Raw genomic sequence first — 24,407 nt, 5'->3', positions numbered from 1 at the left:
GGGCGCCTGGGTGGCTCAGTTGGTTAAGCGACTGCCTTCAGCTCAGGTCATGATCCCAGAGTCCCGGGATCGAGTCCCGCATCAGGCTCCCTGCTCAGCAGGGAGTCTGCTTCTCCCTCTGACCCTCCTCCCTCTCATGCTCTCTGTCTCTCATTGTCTCGCTCGCAAATAAATAAAATCTTAAAAAAAAAAAAATTTTCTCCCCAAATCTCTAATAATATAGGCTCTCTTGGAAGCCATGCCATGTTAGTCTTGCGGTTTCAGGTACCCCAGCCATAGGGCAGGGTACTCTGCTACCCCAGTTTGAGAAATAAGACCAAGGATGTACCCATGTGCAGAAACAGTCCTGCAGGAACCATCTCAGGCAGATTTGGGGCACCCCCTGCTGGGGCCCCACTGAGGCGTCCCAATCTGGATGTCCTTGCTGGTCTAAGGACAGGACCACGCCCCCCTCCCCCCAGTACTCACGTAGAGCGGGTCATTCTGGAGCGGGCCTCTGATGAAGGTGAAGATAGGGAACTGGAGCAGAGATACAATGGCTGATAAGGCCATCACCAGCCCAAAGAGCTTCCCAAAGTGCTCCGAAGGGAAACTGGGGAAAGAGACAAACGGGGTTCCAGTGAGCTCCCAGGACCCTCCCTCCAAGGAGGAACCTGGCCGTGGTGGGCCTGCATCAGCCACTTGTTCCCAAGTCCCCCGTCCTAGGCCTGGCTTCACCCTCCCACGCCCACACAGACCTTCCCCCCCTTCACCTTGACTCAAGCCACAGGACACAGAGAAGGCACTGTGCGGGGACCCAGACACAGGCTGTGCTTGGAGAGGTCTCAAGGAAAAGACAGACGCATTAACAGACCACTCCATGCTGGATGATGCATACACTAGCAAAGGAAGCAAGAACAGAGTGCCGAGGGCACAAAGAAGGAAGACTGTCTCTTCCTCACTCTTCCCTGAGAGAGTTGAACCAGAAGTGGACCTTGGAGGGTGAATAGGAGTTCACCGGGTAGATAAGAGAGGCAGAGAGAAGAGCTGACATGAAGGCTCAAGTTCGTGAATGCTCTATCCCTTCCACCAGCCTCTAGCTCTACTTCACCCTCTACACCTGCTCCCAGACCCTGCCTCCCTCAGTGGACCACCCCCAGGTCCATCCTCACCTCCTGACTTCTTTACCTCCAGCACACTTCCCTTTGCGCTGACACGTCCCCGTGGGGTAACGCAGCCCAAGCCCACTTACGCGAGGGTGAGGAAGGCAGCGTTGCCCCCGTACAGGAAGGAGCGGCTGATCACTTGCAGGATGAAAGTGACATACTGGAGGGGCAGGATGGGCACCGAGGCACAGAGGGCGAAGCCCAGGCACAGCAGAGACGTCAGGGCCAGAGAAGGCACGGCCGAGCGGAGGGCCACCGTCGTGGCCGAGGACCCTGGTCCAAAGGGAAGAAGAGGCTGTGTGGAGGCGAGCACGGTGGAGGGCGGGGACAGGGCACGAAGATGGGAGAAAGGGCGGAGCCACCGTCCACCCACCGTCCACGCAGAAACCGCTCCCTCCCAGCGCTCATCTCCAATCCATCAATCGGCGCTGATCATTCACCCCCTGAATGCCATTCAAATGCATCCACCGCTCTCTACCCCCACCTGCTGTAGGTCTCCATCAACGCACGCCTGGATTGTGACAGTGGCCTCCTAGCAGGGACCACGTGCTCTGGCCCCTCCACCCCACAGCCAGGTAAGCCTCGCTGCACTCGGGTGATGGCAACAGACCAAACAGCCGCCACCCGGGCCAGGCTGCATCCACATCAATGGTTGGAAGGAAGGAAGGGCGTGGGAAGGAAGGACGGACGGAGGAAGGGGGGGAAGGAGGGGCAGCGGCACTCATCAGTCGTATTGTTACTGATAGCATTGATATTGTGAAGCCAGGCATTATGCACAAACGACATTTTTAAAATGCTGTATATGCATATGTGTACATAGAGGGCCGCACGCGGCAGACGGATATACACTATAAGTATACGGCATTGTTAGGAATGACGATCTTCAGAGGAAAAGAGACACAGATATAATATCAAGAGTAAAATCAAAATAAATTATGAATTAAAATATCAGTACATCTTACCTCTACCCAAGACCTAAAAGCACAGACGACCCAGGAGAACTGGAAGGCCGAGCATCCAGACTGCAGTCTTTAAATACCATTTCCCACTTAGCGGGACCCAGGGCTACTTGGAGAAACGGCTGTTTCAGGCCCGGGGCAGGAAATGCACCCCCTGAAACAGCCCCGAACATCTCACTGTGCTAGAGAATAAGACACTCTCTAAATCTGATGGCAGCGTGTTAAAGGATGCTGATTCTGCATTGGTAAAGTGCCTGATAGCCAGAGATGGACTGATTGGAGCATACAGAAGAATCATGACTGTCTCTTCCTCACTCTTCCCTGAGAGAGTTGAACCAGAAGTGGACCTTGGAGGGTGAACAGGAGTTCACCGGGTAGATAAGAGAGGCAGAGAGAAGAGCTGACATGAAGGCTCAAGTTCGTGAATGCTCTATCCCTTCCAGACTGAAACCCATCAAATATATTTAAAATGAGGCTTTAAAACAGAAGCTACGGGGGCGCCTGGGTGGCTCAGATGGTTAAGCGTCTGCCTTCAGCTCAGGTCATGATCCCTGGGTTCTGGGATCGAGCCCCGCATCGGGCTCCTTGTGCAGCGGGGAGCCTGCTTCTCCCTCTACCTCTGCTGTTCCCCCTGCTTGTGTTCCCTCTCTCTCTCTGACAAATAAATAAAATCTTAAAAAAAAAAAAAAAAACAGAAGCTACGTTAGGGGCGCCTGGGTGGCTCAGTCAATTAAGCATCCAACTTTTGGTTTCAGCTCAGGTCATGATCTCAGGGTCAAGCTTGAGATTCTCTACCTCTCCCTTTCTCTCTCTCCTTTCTCTCCACCCCGCCCCACGCTCCCGCACTCTCCCCCTCTCTAAAATAAATAAATAAATCTTTAAAAACAATAATAATAAAAGAGAAATGACATTAAAAAGTAAATCAATTACTTAAATAAAAGAGAAACGACAAGTCATCCCCCCCTAGAGGTTGCTGGGGCACCCAAGTTGTTATTCTGAAACTGGTACACATAGGAAAAACCAAGCACTTATTTCAGGGTACAAAGCAGTCAATGAGGGAAAGCTTTTCTTTCTAGAGGAACTCTAGCAATTAAAAGCAGAAGGAAAGACAGAAATAGAAAATCTCCATTTTGCAATCCTAATAAAATAATGGATCCCGGCAGTGATCACCCATAGCTACTAAAATCATTACCCGTGCAGCTGATGGGAAACTCTGTCCTGGGCGGATCAGACTGACAATGTCTGGACCCACCGATCAATCCTAACATCGTGAGAACAGGGACAGTCGGGACCGGCGGGGGGCTGCCGCCAGGAGCCAGAGGAAGCCCGCAGCTCCACCTCCCAAGCCTGCTCGCCAAAAAATACTCAACGGCATCTCCTCAAGCCTCCAATCTGCCTGTTTACAGGAAATACCCAATCAGCAAAACATTTCTAAGTGATACCAAAAGATGCCAAATCCAATCTGGAGGAAATCTGATAGAACAAAAGACCCAGTTTCTTCAACAAATAAACAACCAGAAAAACAAAACGTGGGGGGAGGGGAGGGGACGCACAGATTGAAAAAGATAAGAGTAAGGCCATCAACGAAATAATGGCGTAGACCCTGTGTGCGTCCTAATGTGAACAAACCAACTAGAAAAAGGCATATTTGAGACACTTTGGGAAATCTAGACAGGACTGCGTGTTAGAGGGTGTTAAGGAATTACTGTTTTGTTTAATGATAACGATATTAGGGTGATGTTTCAATAAAAATGGTTTTATTTGTGAGAGACACGGACTGAAGTATTTACAGATGAAATGATCTGATGCCTGCAATTTGTCCTAAAATACCCCAGCAGGGGTAGGAGGGGCAGCACCGGGGAAGGGGGGTAACTCAGCGCCCCTCTGTTCCTCCAGGCACGTCCAAGGGTCGTGTCCATGCTCCTAAGCACAGCCACCCGCCTCTCCCCCATTCAGCCCCTTCTCCTCGGCGCCCCAGCCAGCTCAAGTTCCTTTCGGGGAGTCTTCAAGGTTTTGCTTGCTCTTCATCACCTTGACCCCACTGTATTCCTGGGCTGTTCTCCCAGGGCCCTCCTCTTCATCTCCTCTCTTCTTGCTCATCCTTCAGGCCTCGGCTTAGAAGCCACTTCCTCCAGGAAGCCTTCCGGGACATCAAGCCCATCCTCACCCAGAATAGGCTAAGTGCCCTTCTTTGCGTCCCCATCACCCCCTGTGAGCTGACTTCATGGATGGTGACACCTGATTACTTGCCCTTCATTCTCTAGACTGAGGACGGCCTGAGAATGAGGGCCTATTGGCCCAGTCCATGGTGGAATCTGGAACTATGGCTGCCACATAACAGACGCTCATCGACTAGTGGATGGATGGATGGATGGATGGATGGACAGATGCAAGGAGAAAAGGATTAAGAACAAAAGAGAAGGTGGCTCTGGCCATGCATGAAGATGCCTCCCCTCCTGGTTCCCCGACCCTCTGCAGCCCAGGCCTCACCTGTGTTTTTGGCTTCCTTCTGGTACTTCTGCTTGAGCCGGTCCATGAGCAGGCCGTTCCAGGGGGCACACAGCACCCCGAAGAACTGAGTAATGGCGAAGGCATTTGTGTAGGTGCTGACTGCGGAGGGCAGAGAGGCGCTGGGTGGTACAGCATCTCCAGCACTGCCTTACAGGAGAGGACTCTCCCAGCCTGCCCTTGCCTGCCTGTCCCTCCTCCCCACACCCCTGCTCAGACTTCCTCCCGCCAGGTGGGGCCGCGCCCAGCCCCCACCACGCACCCAGCGCTCTGTCCCCGCCGGCCAGGTTGGTGAGCAGCGAGTTGAGGGTGCCGATGAAGAGGTAATGCCACAGCTGTATGACAGACAGCCACACCAGGTGGCAGGCAAAGCGCTGGGAGAGGGCGTAACGCCAGAAAGAGCGGTGCTCCTGCTTCCTCCCTGGTTCCAGGGTCTCTGCAGGGAAGGAAGGAAGCACCTGGGCATGAATTACAAGAAAGGAGGGGAGCGGGTGGGCAGGACCGTCTAAGGAGTGAACTCACCTCCTCTTCCTCCCGGACTGCAGATGCCTGCAACCAGCTCGTCCCGCCTCTATAGCTTTGTTATCCCGGCCCCACGACCCTCAGTGACCCGCCCACGTCCTCCTCTGTCCTGCTGAAACCCGGTCTGTCTTTCACAGCTTGGACTCAGTGACACTTTCTGTACCAGCACTTTCGTGGCCAGGACGGTGAAGAGAAAGACAAGGAGAAGAGAACGCAGACATTCGAGGAGAGGGGAGTATGAGGGGCGGCCGGCTACTGTCCCAGCGGCCCCACGTCCCTTCCCCTGCTTTCCGTACCGGGATCCCGAGTCTGTTCTGGAAGCCGGGCCCTGCCTCAGTTCTCATGGTCCAGGTGGGACCGTGAATTAGCTGTCCTGTTCCTCACCCAGGGCTGACCGGTTCTATCGCAGACCGGCTGTGATGTTAGTCTGGGGGTCCCCAGAGGCATCCGGGTTCTCCTCTTCCCGGAGCCTGACAAGTTCATGTTTCCCTTGGTTCTCTGAGCTTCCCAGAATCCTGTTCTCGCTTCTACCTTGCCAGCAGTGGTTTGTGATGTTTATAACCGAAGACCCAGAACAGACGCTGCAGGGAAAGGAGGCAGGGAGCGGGGAGGAGGTACGAGGAGCCGAGGAGAGAGAAAAGAAGGACAGAAAGAGAAGACGCAGAAGCCGTGCCCCTCTGTGGACCCTCCGTAAGAGGCGGGCAGGGGCAGGGGCAGGGGTTGAGAAGCCGCTACAGGTCCTCTGACAGACCTTTCCTGATGCTGCGTCCCCGGGGCAGCTCCAGAAGCAGAGAACCAGGCCAGCCGCAGGGAGAAGTCAGGGTCCAAGGGGCAGATGGGTTAGCCGGGGGCTCACGGTCCAAGGGGCAGATGGGTTAGCCGGGGGCTCACCTTCCTTTGCTGGAGGGAACTCCTTGGTCTGCATCTCCACCTTATCAGACTCCGCTGTGTTCTTCTCTCCCTCAGTGGTGTCAGTCCTGGAGTGCAGGCTACGGACACAGAAGCCCCTAGCCCAACCCAAGGACTGTGAGCTGAGCCTGAGATTCAGGCCGCAGGGAACAGTGCGGGGGGCTCCTGAAGTTCACCGCACTTTGGAGACACCTGTCAACGGCCGTCCCACCCAGGCCACAGCCCAGACCAGTTAAATGAGAATGCCTGGGCACGGGATCCAGTCTTCCAAATTTGTTTTAAAGATTTATTTATTTACTTTAAAGAGAGAGAGAGAGAGCAAGAGCGGGGGGGGGGGCAGAGGGAGAGGGAGAGAGAAGCAGACTCCCCGCTGAGTGGGGAGCCTGACACGGAGCTTGATCTCACGACCCCGAGATCACGACCTGAGCCCAAATCAAGAGTCGGATGCTCAACCGACTGAGCCACCCAGGCACCCCCCAGGCTTCCATATTTTTTCAAAGATCTCTAGTGTTTCTAATATGCAGCAAAGTTTGGGAACCACTGGAAGCGTGGGAAGAACAGGCAAGGCCTGGGTTCAAATCCCAGTGCTGCCTCCTCCTAACCATAGAAGTATGGCTCAGACTTAGCCTTTCTGAGCCTCTTTTTTCTCATTTGGAAAAAAGAGATAAGGATATTTATCTGAGAGGATTATTGTGCAATGCAATCAGAGGGCGCATGGGCAAATAGTAAGTGAGCAACAAATCAATGCCCCCCCCACCACCACCCGAGGTGCTGACTGCAAAACCGGTTACATTTCTTCACCTCCCCTGTTCTCCAACCTCTGCACTGGGTCTTGGCAGCCCTGACGGGGTCCCCAGCCCCTGTATCTGGGCTGGCCCCAGGAGCTGCTTCCACCAAGACAATGCAGCAGAAGTGATGCTGGGCCAATTCTGAGAAACTCTGTGCACGTCTGCACGGTTTCTTGGAACCCTGGAACTAGCCTGATGGAGGAGGAGAGCCACATGACTCAGACATCTTTGTCACCCCAAAGGACTGCCAGACAAACCCCATGTGAGGCCATCCAGCCCAGCCAGCCCCAGCTAGCCTAGCAGATGACCAGAGGCCTGAGCGAGCCCTGCAACACCATCCAGGCCCATCTCTGATCAGCAGAACTAGCCAGCTACCCACAGACTCATGAAAAACAATAAATGCTGAATGGTTTAGACCACTGAGTTTGGGAATAGTTTGTTACACAGCAACAGCTAACTGATACACCCTGGCCCAGTCCTGCTGTCCTGGGACAGGTCTCCTCTGCCTTGCTAGCACATCTGTCCCACCCCTGGCTTCCCACCACAGGTCAGGCGGAGGGCTCAGGCCCACAGTCGCCAGATCACAGTGCTTACCCGTAGCTGTAGTTGGGGGGCAGTGGATAGGGGATGTGGCCTCGGGGCATCAGGAGGAAAGTGCGCCCTACATGCCAGGCACTGCAGACTGAGAGGAAGATGAAGGAGGCCCTGAGGCTGACGCCCTGTTCATAAAGCAGCTGCAGAAGGAAGAGGAAAAGAGTCAGCATGACACCCATATTCATGGCCACATTATTCACAACATCCAAACGGTAGAAGCAAACCAAATGTCCACTGGCAGATAAATGGGCCAACGAACTGTGTGGCATACACATACGACAGGATAGCATTCACCCCAAAAAAGCCCTGACACAGGCTACAGTGTGAACTTGAGGACATCATGCTGAGGGAAATCAGCCAGTCACAAAGGGATCAATACCGCATGCTGCCACGCACATGAGGGGCCCAGAGCCATCCAAGTCACAGACACAGAAAAGAGAATGGTGCTCGCCAGGGGCTGGGCCTGGGGGGCTGGGGGGGTGGGGGATAGGAAGTCACTGTTTAATTGGCACGGAGTTTCAGTTTTGCAAGGTTGCAAAGAGTTTCTGGAGATGGATGGTGGTCATGGTTGCACAATATGAATGAACCTAATGTCACTGAACTGTAGACTTCAGAATGGATAAGAGAGTAAATTTTATGTTCTATGTGTTTTACCCAACAGAAGAGTCAGTGTAAGCAGCAGGCGCTGGGACCCCAGCCTGTCAGAGGCTCTTGCCCTCCATCCTGAAGGCTGATCAAGGACACCTGACGCACACATAGGCTCACCCTCACCCCACGGTTCGACAGCTGGGGCGGGGCAGTGGGGAGGGGCATGGTCACCCATCCCCACAGCCTTGGAGACTCTCCTAAAGTGGCTTCTCAGAGATCTGCTAGCCCACTGCTTTTTTGTTTTATTTTTTTTTAATAGCAGCAAAGTCCTTTTACTTAAACAAAACGTCACACAAAAATTCAACTTATGAGGGGCGCCTGGGTGGCTCAGTTGGTTAAGCGACTGCCTTCGGCTCAGGTCATGATCCTGGAGTCCCGGGATCGAGTCCCGCATCGGGCTCCCTGCTCGGCAGGGCGTCTGCTTCTCCCTCTGACCCTCCTCCCTCTCATGCTCTCTGTCTCTCATTCTCTCTGTCTCAAATAAATAAATAAAATCTTTAAAAAAAAAAAATTCAACTTATGAAACACATCAGCGGGAAGCGGCTCAGTCATCTTCCCCCTCATTCTCCTTGGTGACCGACCTAACACCGCAGAGAACCCCTCAGGGTTCCTCAACACCCAGTTTGGAAACCATTGATCTAGCCCACCTCCTCCTTTTACAGAGGGTCAAAGTGAGGTCCAGAGAGGTGCAATGAACTGCTCAAGGTCAGAGTCAGAAGCAGCAAGGTCAGATTAAACTAAGAGCTCAGATCCTACTCGGACACTCTCTCTCCTTCCAATTCTAAGGAGACAAAAGAGAAAGGAAGGCACACCTAGGGGAAGGAGGGAGAACCAGGAAACTGGCTCTTGTACCAGTGGTAAAGAGGCTTGAGTAAGTGCCCCTGGGGCTCAGCCTCTGGGTGGCCCTCTAAGCCAAGGTGCTCATGGGACTAAGCTAGCTAGTCTCATGTCTCGTAGTGACTCCCAGAGATCCTCTTCTCTTCCCCCATAGCCCATGGGCTGTACCCACTGCCTCTGGCCTAACACAAAGCCTGGAGGGAAATCCCAAGTTGGGCAGGACCTGCATTCTCTGATTCCTTCCACTCACTCATCCTTCGTGTCCTCCAGCTGGTGGCCTCATAATCACAGCATGGCTGCCACAACTCCAGCTATCACATCCTCCTACCACAACATTTGGAAAGAAAAACTGGGCAGGGGGACCAAGGAGAAAGGCTTCCTTTCAGCTCTGCTCTCACCTTCCATCAGGGAGGGAGAATGTCCCCTAAACTCTTCCAGGATACACACCCTTCATCTCATTAACAAGGACTGGAAAATATGACCACCTCTCCCCATCACTAACGAGGGGGAGAGGGATTGCCCCCGTTGGCTTAGGTCAATCAGGATTCATCCTCTGGGCTGGGCACCTCCCTGCCCAGGTAGAATTATTAGCAACGAAGAAGGTGGAAAGACTGTCAGGTCAGGTGGGGGCCGTTAACAGCACTGGAACAGCCCAGCCCCCGGATCCCCAACACCAGCCTTTGGGAGAGCTGGAGAGGCCTCTGTGTCTGCCCCTGTTGCTCCCACTGGCCTCCTCTCACCTTCTAGTCCAAACCAGAAGCTCACAGGCGCAAACACCCCCCTCCACGGGGCTCCCAGCCTCTGCCCAACACCGACCCAAGTGCATCACAGCCTCTCCCCAGAAATCCTAGGTAGGTGTAAAGAGCTTAATCACTACCAGGGGATGCTCCAGAACCAGACAGGTCTGGGCTCCAGTTCAAGTGCCACGTTTACTGGCTGCAGGAGGCTTGAAGGAAAGAAATCAGGCAAAGTTCACAAGACAAGCATCTGGCACATGGAAGCGTGCAATACAGGTTGCTCATTGGTATTTTTTTTTTTTTTTTTAGATTTTATTTATTTTTTAGAGAGCAAGCGAGAGAGAAACAGCATGAGAAGGGAGAGGGTCAGAGGGAGAAGCAGGCTCCCCGCTGAGCCAGGAGCCCGACGCGGGACTCGATCCCAGGACCCTGGGATCATGACCTGAGCCGAAGGCAGACGCTTAACCATCTGAGCCACCCAGGCGCCCCGCTCATTGGTATTTTTTACCTTGATGACAAGGAAGACTGCCGAGGAGGAGTCAAACGCCCCGTTGTAGAGGGTGATGATGGTTGAGCGGTGTTTGCCAAAGAGGTTCCCAACCTAGAGAACAGAGGCGTCACTTCTTCCTGAGCTGGTTCTTGCCGTCCACGGGGCACGTGCCAGGCCCTCATTATACCCACACCCGCCTCCATCCCGGGAGCTACCGCCCTGGCTCGAGCCGGCCCCACTGGAGGTAGCCCGCGCAGAACGGCGCTTCTCCCTCCCTCCACCCTCCCCGACCTCCAGCCAGGTGCCCGGGGTCAGGGCGGGCTCACACCTGCAGGTTGGTGATCAGAAACAGGATTCCTCCCACCGTGAGCATGGGCATGGCCAGGAAGAGCAGCAGGGCTGAGTCTGGAACAAAGACAGAGGTGGGGTGGTGTCACAGTGTAACCCAAACACAGAGCCCCAAACTCTGGCTCCCACCTTCTCCAAATTCCCAACAATCCTGGTGGCAGGGCCCCAATTCCAGCCAGCCTGCTAGCATCCTTTGAGGACCTTAAGATAGTGGTCAGGGCTCCCCCAAATGTCCCTGCCGAGGGACCCTGCGGAGGTCTCCTGGGCCCAAAGGTGGTCCTCGGTCTGTGGCAGGCCTGGCTGTCCACAGGCAGAGGCAAGACTCTAAGTGAAGCCACTGCTCCCTTCGTTCATTAAACCCCAAGCAGCCCCTCCATTCATGCTTGACACTGTTGGGGAGAGAAGCCTGGATTCGGCCCCCAAGCACAGCCTCTAATTCACTGCAGGACTTGGAGCTGGATTCTGATCTGTGACTCGGTCACCTCATCCGTTAAATGGGAATCACAGTCCTGGCTCTTTCCATCTCATGGGGTGCTGTGAGAGCGGAACAAGAACGGCCGTGAACTGTGGTTCCCTGGTCCATTAAACCCGGAGCGCTTCCTCGGTGCCAGGCATCATGCTCGGCCAGCAGGACCGAGACACCGGGAAAGAGCGTGTCCCACTCCAAGTCTTGGCAAGGCGTCTCTCGGCCGCCCGTCTTCTCCTCCACACAATGCGAGAAGAGGAGAATGAATCAGACTGAAATTCTCAGACTTTAGGAGTTTTCTCTGTCCATCAATCAGTAAAATGTGAAGCAAAAACTGCTGACTACAATAGGGCTGTCAACTTTTGCCCTACTAAATAAGGATATTTTTTAAAATGTAGGTATTAAAAAAATTTAAAAAGGTTAAAAAATAATTATTTTTTTAAATTATAGGGTTTTTTTTAAATAAAGGTTATTTTTTGGGGCGCCTGGGTGGCTCAGTCGTTAAGTGTCTGCCTTCGGCTCAGGTCATGATCCCAGTGTCCTGGGATCGAGTCCCACATCATCGGGCTCCCTGCTCCGCGGGAGGCCTGCTTCTCCCTCTCCCACTCCCCCTGCTTGTGTTCCCTCTCTCGCTGTGTCTCTGTCAAATAAATAAATAAAATCTTTAAAAAAAATTAAAAAAATAAAATCAAGGTTATTTTTTAAAACAACCCTCCTTCATACCATCATTTTGTTTTTAAGAAGAGAACACGTTAACACACACCAGAGGAAGGACGTAATCTTTCGAATAAATTCTCTCTGAAGCAGTCCCTCCATTGTCCTTATTTTTTGCATTTCTCAGTTGACTAGACTGGTTTCATAGACCAACAATAACCCCCGCAAAGATCCCCTCGAGCTCAAAGCCTGCGGACCTCATCACCCTCTGCACCTGCCCCACCCAGCAGGTGCCCCTGAGCTTCATCCCTCCCGCCCACCTGACAGCACTCACCTGCAGAGGTGAAGGCTATGGTGAGCGTGGCGCTGGTGTAGAGAAATCTGAAACGTACAACGGGAGATGGAAAGTGTTGTCCAGGGGGCAGAGTAGAGAGAGCCAAGGTCCTCCCACATGGGGTCCCAACAGCCCAATCCCTTGGAGAAAGGGATTAGTGCCCGGTCTACAAAGCAAAACTTCTGGGTTCTAATTCCTCCTCACTGTGTGACCTTGGGTAAGGCACTGTCCTTCTCTGTGCCTCAGCAGCCTTTGCTATAAAAGGAAATGACTGGACTGATTTAGAAGTTCTAGGGCACTGTGATTTCAGGACCACAATCCCAAGCTTATGGGGATCTCTTAGCAGTTTGGGGATCTTGCAAGGCATGGGATAATAGAAGCAGTGCCTAAGTGTGATGTTCTGATTTATAATAGGAAATATACATTTGGTCCCTGTCCCCAGTGCCCGACACAGGGCTCCTAAAACACCTGTAAATTCTTCAGTGGTAAGAGCACTAAGAGCATCTTTGTTCTGATCAGGTGACTCTGGGTGGGCTCCTGGATGGCTCCTGGTGGGAGCTGGTCGCCAGAAAGACCAAGCCATAATTAGACACTTGGAATCTTCAGCCGGGCCCGCCCACTTCTGCAAAAAGGGGAAAGGGGCTGGAAAAGGTTAATAAGTGATCAAGCTGGGGCGCCTGGGTGGCTCAGTCATTAAGCGTCTGCCTTCAGCTCGGGTCATGATCCCAGGGTCCTGGGATCGAGCCCCGCATCGGGCTCCCTGCTCTGTGGGAAGCCTGCTTCTCCCTCTCCCACTCCCCCTGCTTGTGTTCCCTCTCTCGCTGTGTCTCTCTCTGTCAAATAAATAAAATCTTTAAAAAAAAAAAAATAAGTGATCAAGCTTACATAAGGAGAACTTCTGGGCTGGTGTATACAACCACATGCCAGGAGGATGACACACCCCAGACGCCACCAGACCAAAGTTCTTGTGCTTGGGACCTTCCCAGACCTCACCCTACATATCTCCCCACCTGGCTATTTATCTGCATCCTTTATCATATCTTTAAATAAACTGGTAAACATACGTAAATCTTGCCTTGAGTTCTGTGAGCTGTTCTAGAAATAATGCAATCCAAGGGAAAGGAGGTCATGGGAACCTCTGGTTTGTAGCCACATCAGACAGAAGTTGTGGGTAAACTGGGGACCTATCCCCTATGATTGGCATCTGAAGTGGGGGGCAGTCTCATGGGACCCAGCCCTTAACCTGTAGGATCTGAGGCACTCTCCAGGGAGACGGTATCAGAACTGAGTTACATTGTAGGACACTCAGCTGGTGTCACAGAATTGCGTGGTTTGGGGAGACTCCACACACACACGTCATGACGGGATGTGTCAGAAGTGAATTGTTCTGTTGAAAGTCAAGGAGAAATGCAGAAGGAGGTATGTAGGATTTTCCAATAGAGTTGGTGTTGAAGTGGGATTTCCTAGAACGGCCCAGGCTCAAAGAAACTTGTGCTTCGAGGAGAGAGAGGGGATGAAGAGCCCCTGGCTCCTGGGTGACCACGGGGTGACCCATGGCGTGGAACAGCAGGTGCCCTGCTATCAGTCACTAAAGGGAGAAGTTACCAATTTGGGATTCAGAAACGGACCCAGCTCCCGAGGAGTGGGTTCACGGGATGCACGGGAAGGGCAAAGTAATAAGCAAAAGCTGAAAGATACAAGCGCTCGGTTATTGTGATCCATAATAGCTAACATGAAATTAAAAGAGAGTGCCGGGTCAGCCCTGCGTGCTAGAGCAGGGTCAGATGTGGGTAAGTCTGAGCTTTGGCCATTAGCCTCGAAATCACCCCCAAGGGAAAAATGATGCAGGAACAACCAAAAGTCCCTCTAAGACCTCTGGCTCCCAAGAAGGTCGTCAGTGTGGGAGGAGGAAAAAACTCAACTGGGGGGGGATGGTGCCATGCAAAGGAGCTGCTACATTTTGTGGAAGAGTATCCTCAGCTTCCCAGAGAATCTTCCCTGAGATGGAGTGGGAGCGTGCCTAATTTGGGGGCTGTGGTGTCTTTGGTTTTGAATGCTGCAGAGTGGAAGGGCATGTCCGGGTTGCCGCAGGACCTAGAGCTCACGCGTGATCCACACACACAGGAGGCTGTCCCTGGGGGCACAGATAGGGGCCACTGTAAGGTCCCATGCCCCGTACAAAGGGAACATCCCAGATGGAACAGCCCATAGGCTTTGTATGCTAGCCATGTGGGTGTGGCTTTACGGTGACCTGTGTCCAGGTCATGGTAAATGCTGTGGTGAAGGGGACCCCTTTCATGTGGGTACCCCATAAAACCCATTGCTGCAAAAGGGAAAAACCAGTTTGGGAAGGCTTACTGAGTTTGCTGGCTCAGTTTCCCCTCCTGGGTCTTATAGGTGCTAATAAATATATTAGGTTAATTAACAAAAGAATGGGGACAGGCAGAGGGGAGAATCAAGAGACTGGTCTTAGGGTAGACATTTTTAAATGGTTATTAAAGAATAAGGGAAGGGGCACCTGGGTGGCTCAGTCATTAAGCATCTGCCTTCGGCTCAGGTCATGATCCCAGGGTCCTGGGATCGAGCCCCGCATCTTGCTCCCTGCTCGGCGGGAAGCCTGCTTCTCCCTCTCCCACTCCCCCTGCTTGTGTTCCTGATCTCGCTATGTCTCTCTCTGTCAAATACATAAATAAAGTCTTTTTAAAAAATAAAGAAAGAAAGAATAAGGGGAATAAAGCAAATATTGATGGGAGTGGAACAAAGAGGAAACAGAGGAGGGTCGTGGGTTCACCCTGCTGGGGGGAAATCTCCAGAGGGTTATAGAGATGTAAGATAAATGAAACAGACAGTTATTGGGGTTAAAAAAAAAAAGATGTTAATACAGCACTGCCAAAGGCTGAGTGGGCCAAAGGGACCCCTGCCGGCCCCGAGCATTAAAGTGCCTGCAAACAAGTCCAATCTGTTTGTCCCCAGTTTGAAAAACGTTAAAAGCCAGAAGACAGAGAGATCATAATGAGAAACCCAACCAGCAAGTGCTGGGGGCAACGGTTAAGCAGATTCATCAGGTTCCAGACGGACAGAAGGACCAGGCTCCCTTGACTCTACCCCTCATCTTGGCCCCGAAGCCTTTTGCACAGGAGTGGCCAAAATGGGAAGGGAGTAGAGAAGTTTCCAGGGCTCCTTGGTAAGGGAAGCGTCGGCCGGGCCACAGGCTTCAGTTAGACTGAGAGCACATGATAACATAAGAGTCGGTAATTTTATGAAAGCTGGAATGTTGAAACATGCTCTCTGTAAAGAAGTTGCTGTCTCCTTTCCCTGATGTTTCACAACTAGATACTACGTCTGGCTGGGAACACCTTACCCACCTGAAGGCAGAAACCATCTGCTGACCAAGCCCTAAGGAGGTTGCGGGGAGGAAGGTCAGGGTTACTGGAAGAAAGGTAAATGTTTATAGGAGAACCGGTATGTCTGAACAGGCTTCCAAGAAGAGGCTGTGAGTCCTTTAGGTGACTGGATCATGGGGCTGGACCCTGCGCGTGACTGGCTTCCCCAGCTAGCGCTCTGGGACAGGAGGTGTCTAAATCCAACCTTCCTGTCAACTGGACATGTGCACTGGGAGCCAGTAAGACTGCCCGAGCCCAGACGGTGTGGGAGAGAAGGCAGAGTGCTGGTCAGGCACGAATTCTCTGTGCCATGACCCTCTGGGGAGCCCACACTGGGGCTTATGGCAAAAGTCTGTGGTCACCTCCCAGCAACAACTACTGGGACCTTGGACAAGAGAATTTCCATTTCTGGGGCATTTATCATCTTCCTATCAGACACTAATTGAATCCACACAGATAACTGAAGTACAAAAAATGATCTTCAAACATGAAAGACCCACAATGTCTAGGATGGTATCGGAGAAATGCTCTAATGGGGATGGCAATGCCCAGAAGAATTCTATACTAAAAATAGCAGTGGTAAGACAGGATCATGTCGCCTGGGGAATTGCAAGGATGAGATACCACAACCAGGGAGCCTCTTCCACCCGCCCCCAACCCCCCCCCCCGCCGCAAGGACTGACTCTGGAATGTGTGGGGAGTGGCTGGATTCTACTGTCACTTGGATGGTGCCCTATAAAGAGCCCCCAGTTGACCAACACAGAGCTACTTGGCTGTGTTCCGAGGTGAAGGGACAACGACATCCTGTTTGGAAGGCCATCACTCTGATCCAAAAAGGTAGAAACAGATCAGCTCAGTGGGCTGAAGGAACCTCATGCTGCTGTCCTAGTAGAGAGGAAAGAAACCTACCGTGGAAAAGGCCCCTACGTTCAGGTCTTTCGGACCCACAGGCAGTGGCCAATGGCCTGGCCATTCGGTCCTAGAGGAAGGCAATGGAAACTTGGCCATACGGGGCACAGACCTATGGAAATCACTATGGCATTTGAGGGGTGCATGAAAATGGGAGGACTAGTATGTTCGAACAGGCTGTATGTGAAGTGGCTGCCTCTCTCTCTCTCTCTCACCCAACCGTGTATGAGGGATGGACACGGTGTCTGAGTGGGGAATGGTTCCCCCATCAGTGTTGTGGTTAGAGGAACTTCCCCTCATGCTACGGTCACAGGACCAGGGTTACCACTACCAGGGCTGGAAGCAGAGATGATTCCTAAGCAAGGAAATTAACTGTGTTCTTAACCATTATGTTACGATTCCTAAGTGCCCGGTGGGGCAGGCTGTGAGCCTTCCCTCTGTCTGCCAGAATTGGGACAAACAGGGAAGGCAGCCATCTTGCCTGGTGGGAAAGAGAGCCCACTTAGTTCTGCGTCGGGGGTAACCTCGCCCCACCGGAAAGGGAAGACACTTGCTGGACGAGTATTCCAGACCAGCACAGTGGCCAAACCCAACATCCCTTCCAAAGGTGGAAGAGTTACGGTATCGATGGAGAGAAGGAAAATCAGAGAGTAAGAGGATGAATAAGCAGGTTCTACAAGGAGGGAAATCCAGTACTAGGTGAATACTCCAAAAGACGCTCAGTGCAAGAGAGGATCTTGTCTCTTCGCTCAATTATACCAGATGCCTGAAGGGTAAAGGGGTATATTGCTGAGACCCCTCCCGCTTTTGGACCCTGACAAGATCAAATGGAAGCCTGTGAGCATAAGCGTCCCAGGGAGACATTTTCAGATGGTATGATGATGGACTGGATAGTTACTAATGACTGAGTGTGTTTCTGTTAATCTGCCAGTGTCTTTCGACCTTCATGATCGTTTCTGCTACAAGGGATCCATGTCCGAAGACCAGGGGCTGCACTGTAATATTGTGGTTTACACAAAGAAATACATATTTGGTCTTTGTCCTGAGTCCCTGACACAGGGCTCCTAAAACCCTTGTAAACTCCATGATAACAGCAAAAGGAGCATTTTTTGTTCCAGTGGGGTGACTCTGGTAGGTTCCCGGACAGCTCCCAGATAGGGATTGGTCACCAGAAAGACCAAGGATTGGTTAGGATTAGAAGTTTGGGATTTTTTTGGCAGCCCCTCTCCCCTGCCCCACTTCTCTAGAGAGGGGAGAGGGGCTAGAAATGGTTAGTAATTGATCAAGCCTACATGAAGAAGCCTCCATAAAATCCCACTAGGATGGGGCTCAGAGAGCTTCCAAACCTGTATGCTTTCATCTGTATCCTTTATCGTATCCTTTAATAAACTGGTAAACACAAGTGTTTCCCTGAGTTCTGTGAGCTGTTCTAGCAACTAATCCAGTCCAAGAGGGAGGAGGTCATGGGAACTGTGATTGGCAGCCAAAGCAGACAGAAGTTGTGGGTAACCTGTGGGGGGGACCCACCAACTTGCAATTGGCATCTGAAGTGGGGGGCAGTCTTGTGGGACCCAGCCCTCAACACGCAGGATGTGACACTCTCCCCAACGAGATGGTGTCAGAACTGAGTTAAATTGTAGGACAATCAAAGAATTGCTTGGTGTGGGGGAGAAACCCACACATTTGCTGACCAGATGTATCAGAAGTGAGGTGTTGTATGTGAAAGTAAAAGAGAAACACAAGGAAGACCGAGTTTTTCCTAACATACGAAGGCTGGAGAGGAGGCAGGGGCCAAAGGAAGGGGTGGGAAGAAGAGGAGACCGGGAGCCAAGCCAAGGACAGACTGAGATAAAGTCATTATACACCCAACGGCTTACAGAGCAGGAACTTGCTTTATCAGCCAGCCCTCCAGTCCCTCTGTCTGATAACTCATTTTCCATACATCTGCCAGGAGCCTCCTGCCCTTGGTCCTATTAAGGCCTTGGCAGGCCACTGCTCATCACTGAAGCTGGCTGGCTACCATGGCATCCTGTCTGAGCAAGAGGAGGTCCCTTCCCCTCCATGAAACCCCCACTGTCTCCGCTCCAGTGAGGGGGTCAGGAAATCCCACCATCGGGGATACCCAGGAGACCTTACTAAATCTCTGGGGAATGACGGGGGCGGGGGGATGAGATGACAATTAAGCCTAAGGGACCTGGATGTGAGGCCTGGTAGGATCCCTGAGTGACAATTTTCAGTTCCCCTATTTTAACCCAGGCACCAAGCCAGCCCTCAAAGGAAATTGGCCTGGGCTCCAGCTCAATTTGAATACACAATCACACTGAACAAAGGAAGAACAAGCAAAGGTAAGGGGAGTAGGGGTGCAGAGAGGAGGGTGGATCTAGACAGAGTCTAGATCCTGTGCTGCTTCTGACAGTTGCTGGGCCAGGGCCGGGCAGGGCTGCCCTGTTGCCCAACTGGGTCTCCTCCAAGCATGGCTACTGCTAGAGGAATCCGTCTTGCCTATCTCTGCCCAGGCCGGGCCTTTGGGACTTACATGGCTATGAGACGAGCCACGGTGGTCTTGAACCTGTCAAAGATGAAGCCGGCGGGGAATGTCATGAAGTTGTTCATGAAGGACCCCAGGGTAAAGATGAGTGAGAACCTCTCATCCTGGGCTTTGCAGTCTGGAGGAGAGAAAGGGAGATCTCAGGGAGTTGAAACGTGACAGCCTCAGGGGCTGGTACTTCCCTCCCCAGGCACCTCCTAGACCAAGGTTGGGGAGTTGGTGGGGAGGATGACACTCCTCACCTCTGACCCCAGAAAAGTTGGCACTGTGGGGGGGAGGGGGTGGGGGTAGAATCCCTCCCACCCCTTCCTACTGCCTGGGAACCACACTCTGCTTCCCTAGAGGAGTCCCTTACCAGCCTCCCCTGTGACATTGCCCATCGGCCCCACATCCGGTTCACATAGCTCCTCAAAGTAATGCTCTGTTTTGAAGACAAACACCAGTGATGCCCAGCCGAAGAGGACTCCTGCAAAGCCAAGGCATTCCAGCAGCCCCGTGAGCAGGGTGGCCACTCGAAGGGGCAGACCCTGGCCTGGCATGGCCTGAGGTGGAGCCGATCCCCAAATCTCAGCGAGGGCCTCCGGGGCTGACCACAGGCACTTCAAGGGCTGGCCTTTGGGCACTTGGAAAATTCCTCTGGCAAGCCCTTCTGTTCAAATAGGCTCTGGTTCTGGCTTTTTTCGGGCCTGGGCAAGAAACAGCGGTGGGCAATTCTCTGGATCCTGTAAAAGAAAGCAGAGGCTGCTTGATACAGGGGACTTGTAAGAAAGGTAGAGGTGGACAAAGCGTGCTGGGAGGGGTGCAGAAAGGGCCAACTGTTAGAACAGCTGCAAAAAGCCTCGCTACCCCACAATGGCAGCACCTGGGGATGCAGAAACCGAGCCCAGTTCTGAAGACTGTCCACAAAAATAGAAACAGCAGCGACTGGGGTGGGGGGCGGTGGTGACACTTCACGGAGCTCCTCGCAGGCTCAAAACAACCTGGCAAAGTTAGCTGTCTTGTCTTCTTCAGTTTACCGACAAGAGAATAAAAGCTCCATGGGATGTTATCAACTTGCCCAAGGTCACATGGGCTAGTCAGTCACAACATAGGCCAGTCTAAAGCCCAAAATATCCACCTCCAACAGGACCTTCCGTGACCCTCTGCCGAAAGGGCGCCGCGGGGCCCGCGCCCCGCCCCCCGCCCCCCCCCGCGCGCACCTGCTCCTGCAAGCGCACCCCATCCGGCCCGCGGGCGCCGCCCCCACCCCCACCCCCGCCCCGGGCCCATGCTCCGCGGGGGTCACTGGCCTCCCGCCCCGCGCCTCGCGGCCCCGGAGCCCTACCCGGCCGGCTTCCTCGCTGGCACTCCCGCGCCACCCACGCCCCGCGCCTTTTGGATTCGCGCTTCTCACCGCCCCTCCCAGCCCCGCCCTCACCCCCCGCCCCGTCCGGAAGGGCCCTGACTGGCGGGGCGGCGTCGGGGGCGGTCCACCGCCCCGGTTCTCTAGCACTTCCTTTCTGCCCCGCTCACCATTTCTCGAGCGCTTGTCCGCCCAGGCCTGGGATCTTCGCTCCGTTACCTCCCTCCGGCCCCAGCCGCGCCTGTTGGCATCTCTGCATCTTTCTTGATCCTCGTTCAGCCTCCTGGCCGCTTCGCTTCTCCTCCTTCTCCTAACCAAATTCGTTTCGAAACTGTGGCTCGCACGGGCAGACCCACGGAAAAGAGCACAAACACCCAGCACACATGGAGGACACAGATGGCTACCTGCGGACGCACACACGCACCCTATTCCAGGTGCTTTACCTTGCCCGCTTGCGTGGCCACAGAATACATGTTTGCCCATTTGCCCACCAGCTCAAACCTCGGTCCTGATCTCAGGCTCCCAGGGCTGCCAGCAAATCCCTCGCACAGAATCAGAGAGCCGAGTACCAGGACTGAACGGCTTTCCAGAACCCAGCCCCACCCCCGCCCTGGTGGGGTGCCCTTGCCTTTTCACTCCCAAGGATCCCTATGATTACTCCCTGCCTCACCCCCAGCCCAGGTTCTGAAAGATTTTACCCACTAGACTGCGTTAATTAAGTATTCATTCGTTGCGCCATTTTTTATTAATCAAAGACATATATAAATTGCCCATTGGAGCTTGTGATCAACGTGAGAAAGGCAGCTGAGCCAGCTGTGTTGCTATCATTCCAGCCCAGAGCAAGTGAGCTGACAGCTTCCTTGGCCTATGCGGCCATTGCCCCCATTAAAAGCTGAATTTGGGGGAGAGCTTCTTGCCTATTCCATGGAGTCTGCAGACCTCCATGCCCAGCCTTCTGGATTCCCCCTGGGGCCAGGGACTCAAGCTATTCCAAGCACGCACTTCTTTTGGATGAGAAAGAAATAAGAGGTTAGAACCACGAGTGGCCAGAACCAGAGAGTATTTTCCAGATCTCTACCAAAGCACCAAGGATAAAGAGAGTGTGACCACCAAAGGGACTGACTGCGTGGGGAAGGGGCACTCTGGGCCTGGACCCAGGTACTCACTGCTCACAAAGCCCCAGGCATGCTCTTTGGCTGCCCCACCTGCAAGATGAGGACTGCAGTACTTTAATTACAATATTTGTCAAGAAATACGAGGTGAGTTTATGAAGTCCTTGCAGGTATGGTAGGTAGTCCCCTGACTGCGGACGGTACTGGATTCCCCCCGTTTCCGGATATGAAAACAGCCAGAGAAGCAGCTTTGAGCGGGGACTTCAAAGGAATTTGACCAAGGTCACTCCACAAAGTCGCCAGTGTCTGCCCGACTCCCAAACCTGTGCTCTGAACCCTCCCAGTCTTAACATCTCGTACTCGGACATTAGAGAAAACGAATCTTGTCTTTAAAAAATGAATTGATGGGAACAAACCATAAGAAAATAGAGTAGCGGGCGCCTGGGTGGCTCAGTTGGTTAAGCGACTGCCTTCGGCTCAGGTCATGATCCTGGAGTCCCGGGGAGCGAGCCTGCTTCTCCCTCTGACCCTCCCCCATCTCGTGCTCTCTCTCTCTGTCTCATTCTCTCTCTCAAATAAATAAATAAAATCTTAAAAAAAAAAATAGAGTAGCCTGGGACAAATCAGGCCTTAAGATGTAAGATTTTTCCATCTTACTGCAAGACACAAAGACACTGAAATTAATTCAAGCCCTCTCTCCTGTTCTGGCTTACATTTTGGTCTCCCAAGGACCTGGGGGATCAGTCAGTGTGGAAGTAGCAAGGGAGGAACAGAAAAAGTCAAGGCAAAGAGAGAGAGAGATTTTAGAATGTAAATCAGCAAGAGCAGTCGGAAAGGCCCAGCTCACGGGCTGTCTGTACATCCAGGACTGGAGCTCGGGACTTGGCACAAGTTGCCAGGGCCTTTGTCCACCTGTATCTTGTTCTCTCTGTCGTGGTTCTCAGCGTCCCCACCCCCACCCCCAAAACCCACCTCAAGGTCTGCAGGAGGCACTGCGTCTCTCTAGCCATGCGGCAGACTTACTGAAACTGTTGGGACAGACTATTAGAATGTTCTCTGAACCGTTCCCGTTTGATTTGGTTCGAGTTCCAGCAGCCAGCAGAGGCAGATGCTACCCTCATCCCTCTCCTGCCTCGCTCCACTCCGATGAGGATTAATGTGTAACATCAGAGAGAGGAGTGATTATAACAAGGTCTGACAGGGCGCCCGATGTCTTCATTCCTTTGCTCTTCGCTTCCTTCCTTCCCCTTCACCCTGCGTCGTTTTTTTTATTGATTGATTTTCGTCAACAAATAGACGTGGTGCAACTAGGCTTTGTGCCCGGGGTGAGGTTTGGAGAGAAGAGATTCAGCACCTTCCCTCAAGGATCTCATTCTTGAGTTGAGGAGACAGACAACAAAACCCCAGCAGAAGGCAGCCCGGCACATTCAGAGGCATGGAGCCTTGACACAGGGAGAACATTCAGGAACCAGCGAGAGCGGAGACCGGCCACGGGAGTGGCAGTGCTTGAGGCTGGAGCGGCCAAGCTAAGTGAAGGCATTTGGACTTGGGCCCAGGGCCCATATCAATCATGTCCTATTGATCCTACCCCATCATACACCTCCTATCTATCCTTGACCACTGCCCTGCTCAGACGCTCACCATCTCTCACCCGGACATTGCCTCCTTCCACACCCTCCCCGATCCGCTGCAGCAGTTGATTTCCATGGTTCCCAGCTGGTGACACTACTTGACCGCTCAGAGGCCAGAGTTCCAGTCAGCCAGCTGGTGAGGGCCAGTCGGGGTCCTGGGATACTAGCCATGGGACATTACTGCATTGGAGCACTGAACTAGATCTCTTGCCTCCCACCCAAGTACTGGTGCTGAGGGGCTTTTCCTTCCCAGGACCATGTCTGGATATCCAGGCTCCACCCTATGGGTGTTTTTATGGCAACGGGGCATATTTATTTAGGTCAGGGAAGAATGGTTTGCCAAACAAGGCCGGACGAAGGAGCTGCACCAAGCCATCCCCTGGGGCATAAGCAGTGGCTAGTCTTCAGCTGGGCCACCTTCCAATGCAAGCCCCCCTCAACCCCTCACCCCCCAACCCCGGCACTGAGCTCTTTCCTCAAGCCACATGGTCTGTCTGGCTCCTCATCCCTTCCTAAGTTTTTATATGTGGTTACACTGTGAGCCGTTCATACAAAGGGTTTTAATTGCTGATATGCCAAATGAACAAACAAAACAAAACATAAACTTCTTGTCCTTTCAAGATCTGGGTTCACGCATTTCAAAATGTTTGGTTTTCCCAGCTTGGGTCTTGAGTGAAGTTTCAAGAGCTTATTTTGGAAGACAAAAGTAAGCAAACATTTTCTCTTTCATTTCAACTGAGGGGGAAAATACTAATCATTTTTTTAAGATTTATGTATTTATTTTAAAGAGAGTGAGCGTGCGGTGGGGAGGGCAGAGAGAGGGGGAGAGAGAATCTCAGGCAGACTCCCCTCAGTGCTCGCTGCTCGATCCCACGACCCCTGAGATCATGACCTGAGCTGAAACCAAGAGTCAGATGCTCAACCCACCGAGCCACCCAGGCGCCCTGAAAAATACTAAACATCTTGAGGCAGTGCCAAAACAAAACCAAACCCACACACCGATACTGGGCCACTTACTGGTCTTCCCGATTCCTCTGATTTCAGTTTCCTCATCTATGAAATTGGAATCAGGTTGTTGTATGGATTAAAGATCAGGTAAGGAAATCACCCAATCAGTACACTGGCTAATTAATAAATAGCAGCTAGGGGCGCCTGGCTGGCTCGGTCGGAAGAGCCTGCAACTCTTGATCTCAGGGTCATGAGTTCAAGCCCCATGTTGGTTGTAGAGATGACTGAAAAAAAATAAATAAAATTTAACAAATAGCAGCTATTGTTGTTACCAGAAATGATTTAAGTACTAAAAAGCAAAGAGGAAATCATGAAGTCAGATTTGAGGAGAATTACAAAGTACTCCTAACCTAAAAGAGAAATAAATGAGAAAAAAAAACCATCATATAATGGGTGAGCTTGGTCATTTGTTCCAGAAGCGCTGCCCCAGAGAACTGATCCCTAGGTAGCACCCAAATGCAGATCAGTGTCATCCAGGTGCCCTCCCCCACTTGACCAGCCTTGTCCAAAGCGGGGGGGGGGGGGGGGGGGGGGG

General features: G+C 52.6%; 1 protein-coding gene across 5 annotated transcripts in view; it reads right to left on the bottom strand.

Annotated features, from left to right (window-relative positions):
• The window catches only part of SLC43A3 (solute carrier family 43 member 3), a 43,802-nt gene that overhangs the window by 1,937 nt on the left and 17,458 nt on the right, over positions 1–24,407 (bottom strand). Inside the window, exons 1-12 of one of the 5 annotated variants that reach the window (XM_081798077.1) lie at positions 20,104–20,179; positions 19,135–19,501; positions 18,768–18,897; positions 11,940–12,079; positions 10,466–10,542; positions 10,156–10,248; positions 7,426–7,565; positions 6,026–6,141; positions 4,875–5,048; positions 4,595–4,714; positions 1,232–1,418; positions 469–592 (exon numbers count right to left, since the gene is read on the bottom strand). In XM_081798077.1, the coding sequence (XP_081654203.1) occupies positions 469–592; positions 1,232–1,418; positions 4,595–4,714; positions 4,875–5,048; positions 6,026–6,141; positions 7,426–7,565; positions 10,156–10,248; positions 10,466–10,542; positions 11,940–12,079; positions 18,768–18,897; positions 19,135–19,318 (1,485 nt within the window). In that variant the 5' untranslated portion in view covers positions 19,319–19,501; positions 20,104–20,179. Of the gene's footprint in view, positions 1–468; positions 593–1,231; positions 1,419–4,594; positions 4,715–4,874; positions 5,071–6,025; positions 6,142–7,425; positions 7,566–10,155; positions 10,249–10,465; positions 10,543–11,939; positions 12,080–18,767; positions 18,898–19,134; positions 19,502–19,641; positions 19,909–20,103; positions 20,180–24,407 lie in introns of those variants that run through there. The other 4 variants (XM_081798079.1, XM_081798076.1, XM_081798080.1 and 1 more) reach the window with 4 other exon arrangements.

Source organism: Leptonychotes weddellii, chromosome 11 (genome assembly GCF_054177405.1).
Source record: "Leptonychotes weddellii isolate Sample4059 chromosome 11, ASM5417740v2, whole genome shotgun sequence".
Taxonomy (NCBI): domain Eukaryota; kingdom Metazoa; phylum Chordata; class Mammalia; order Carnivora; family Phocidae; genus Leptonychotes; species Leptonychotes weddellii.
This window is presented reverse-complemented; position numbering and strand designations above follow the sequence as displayed.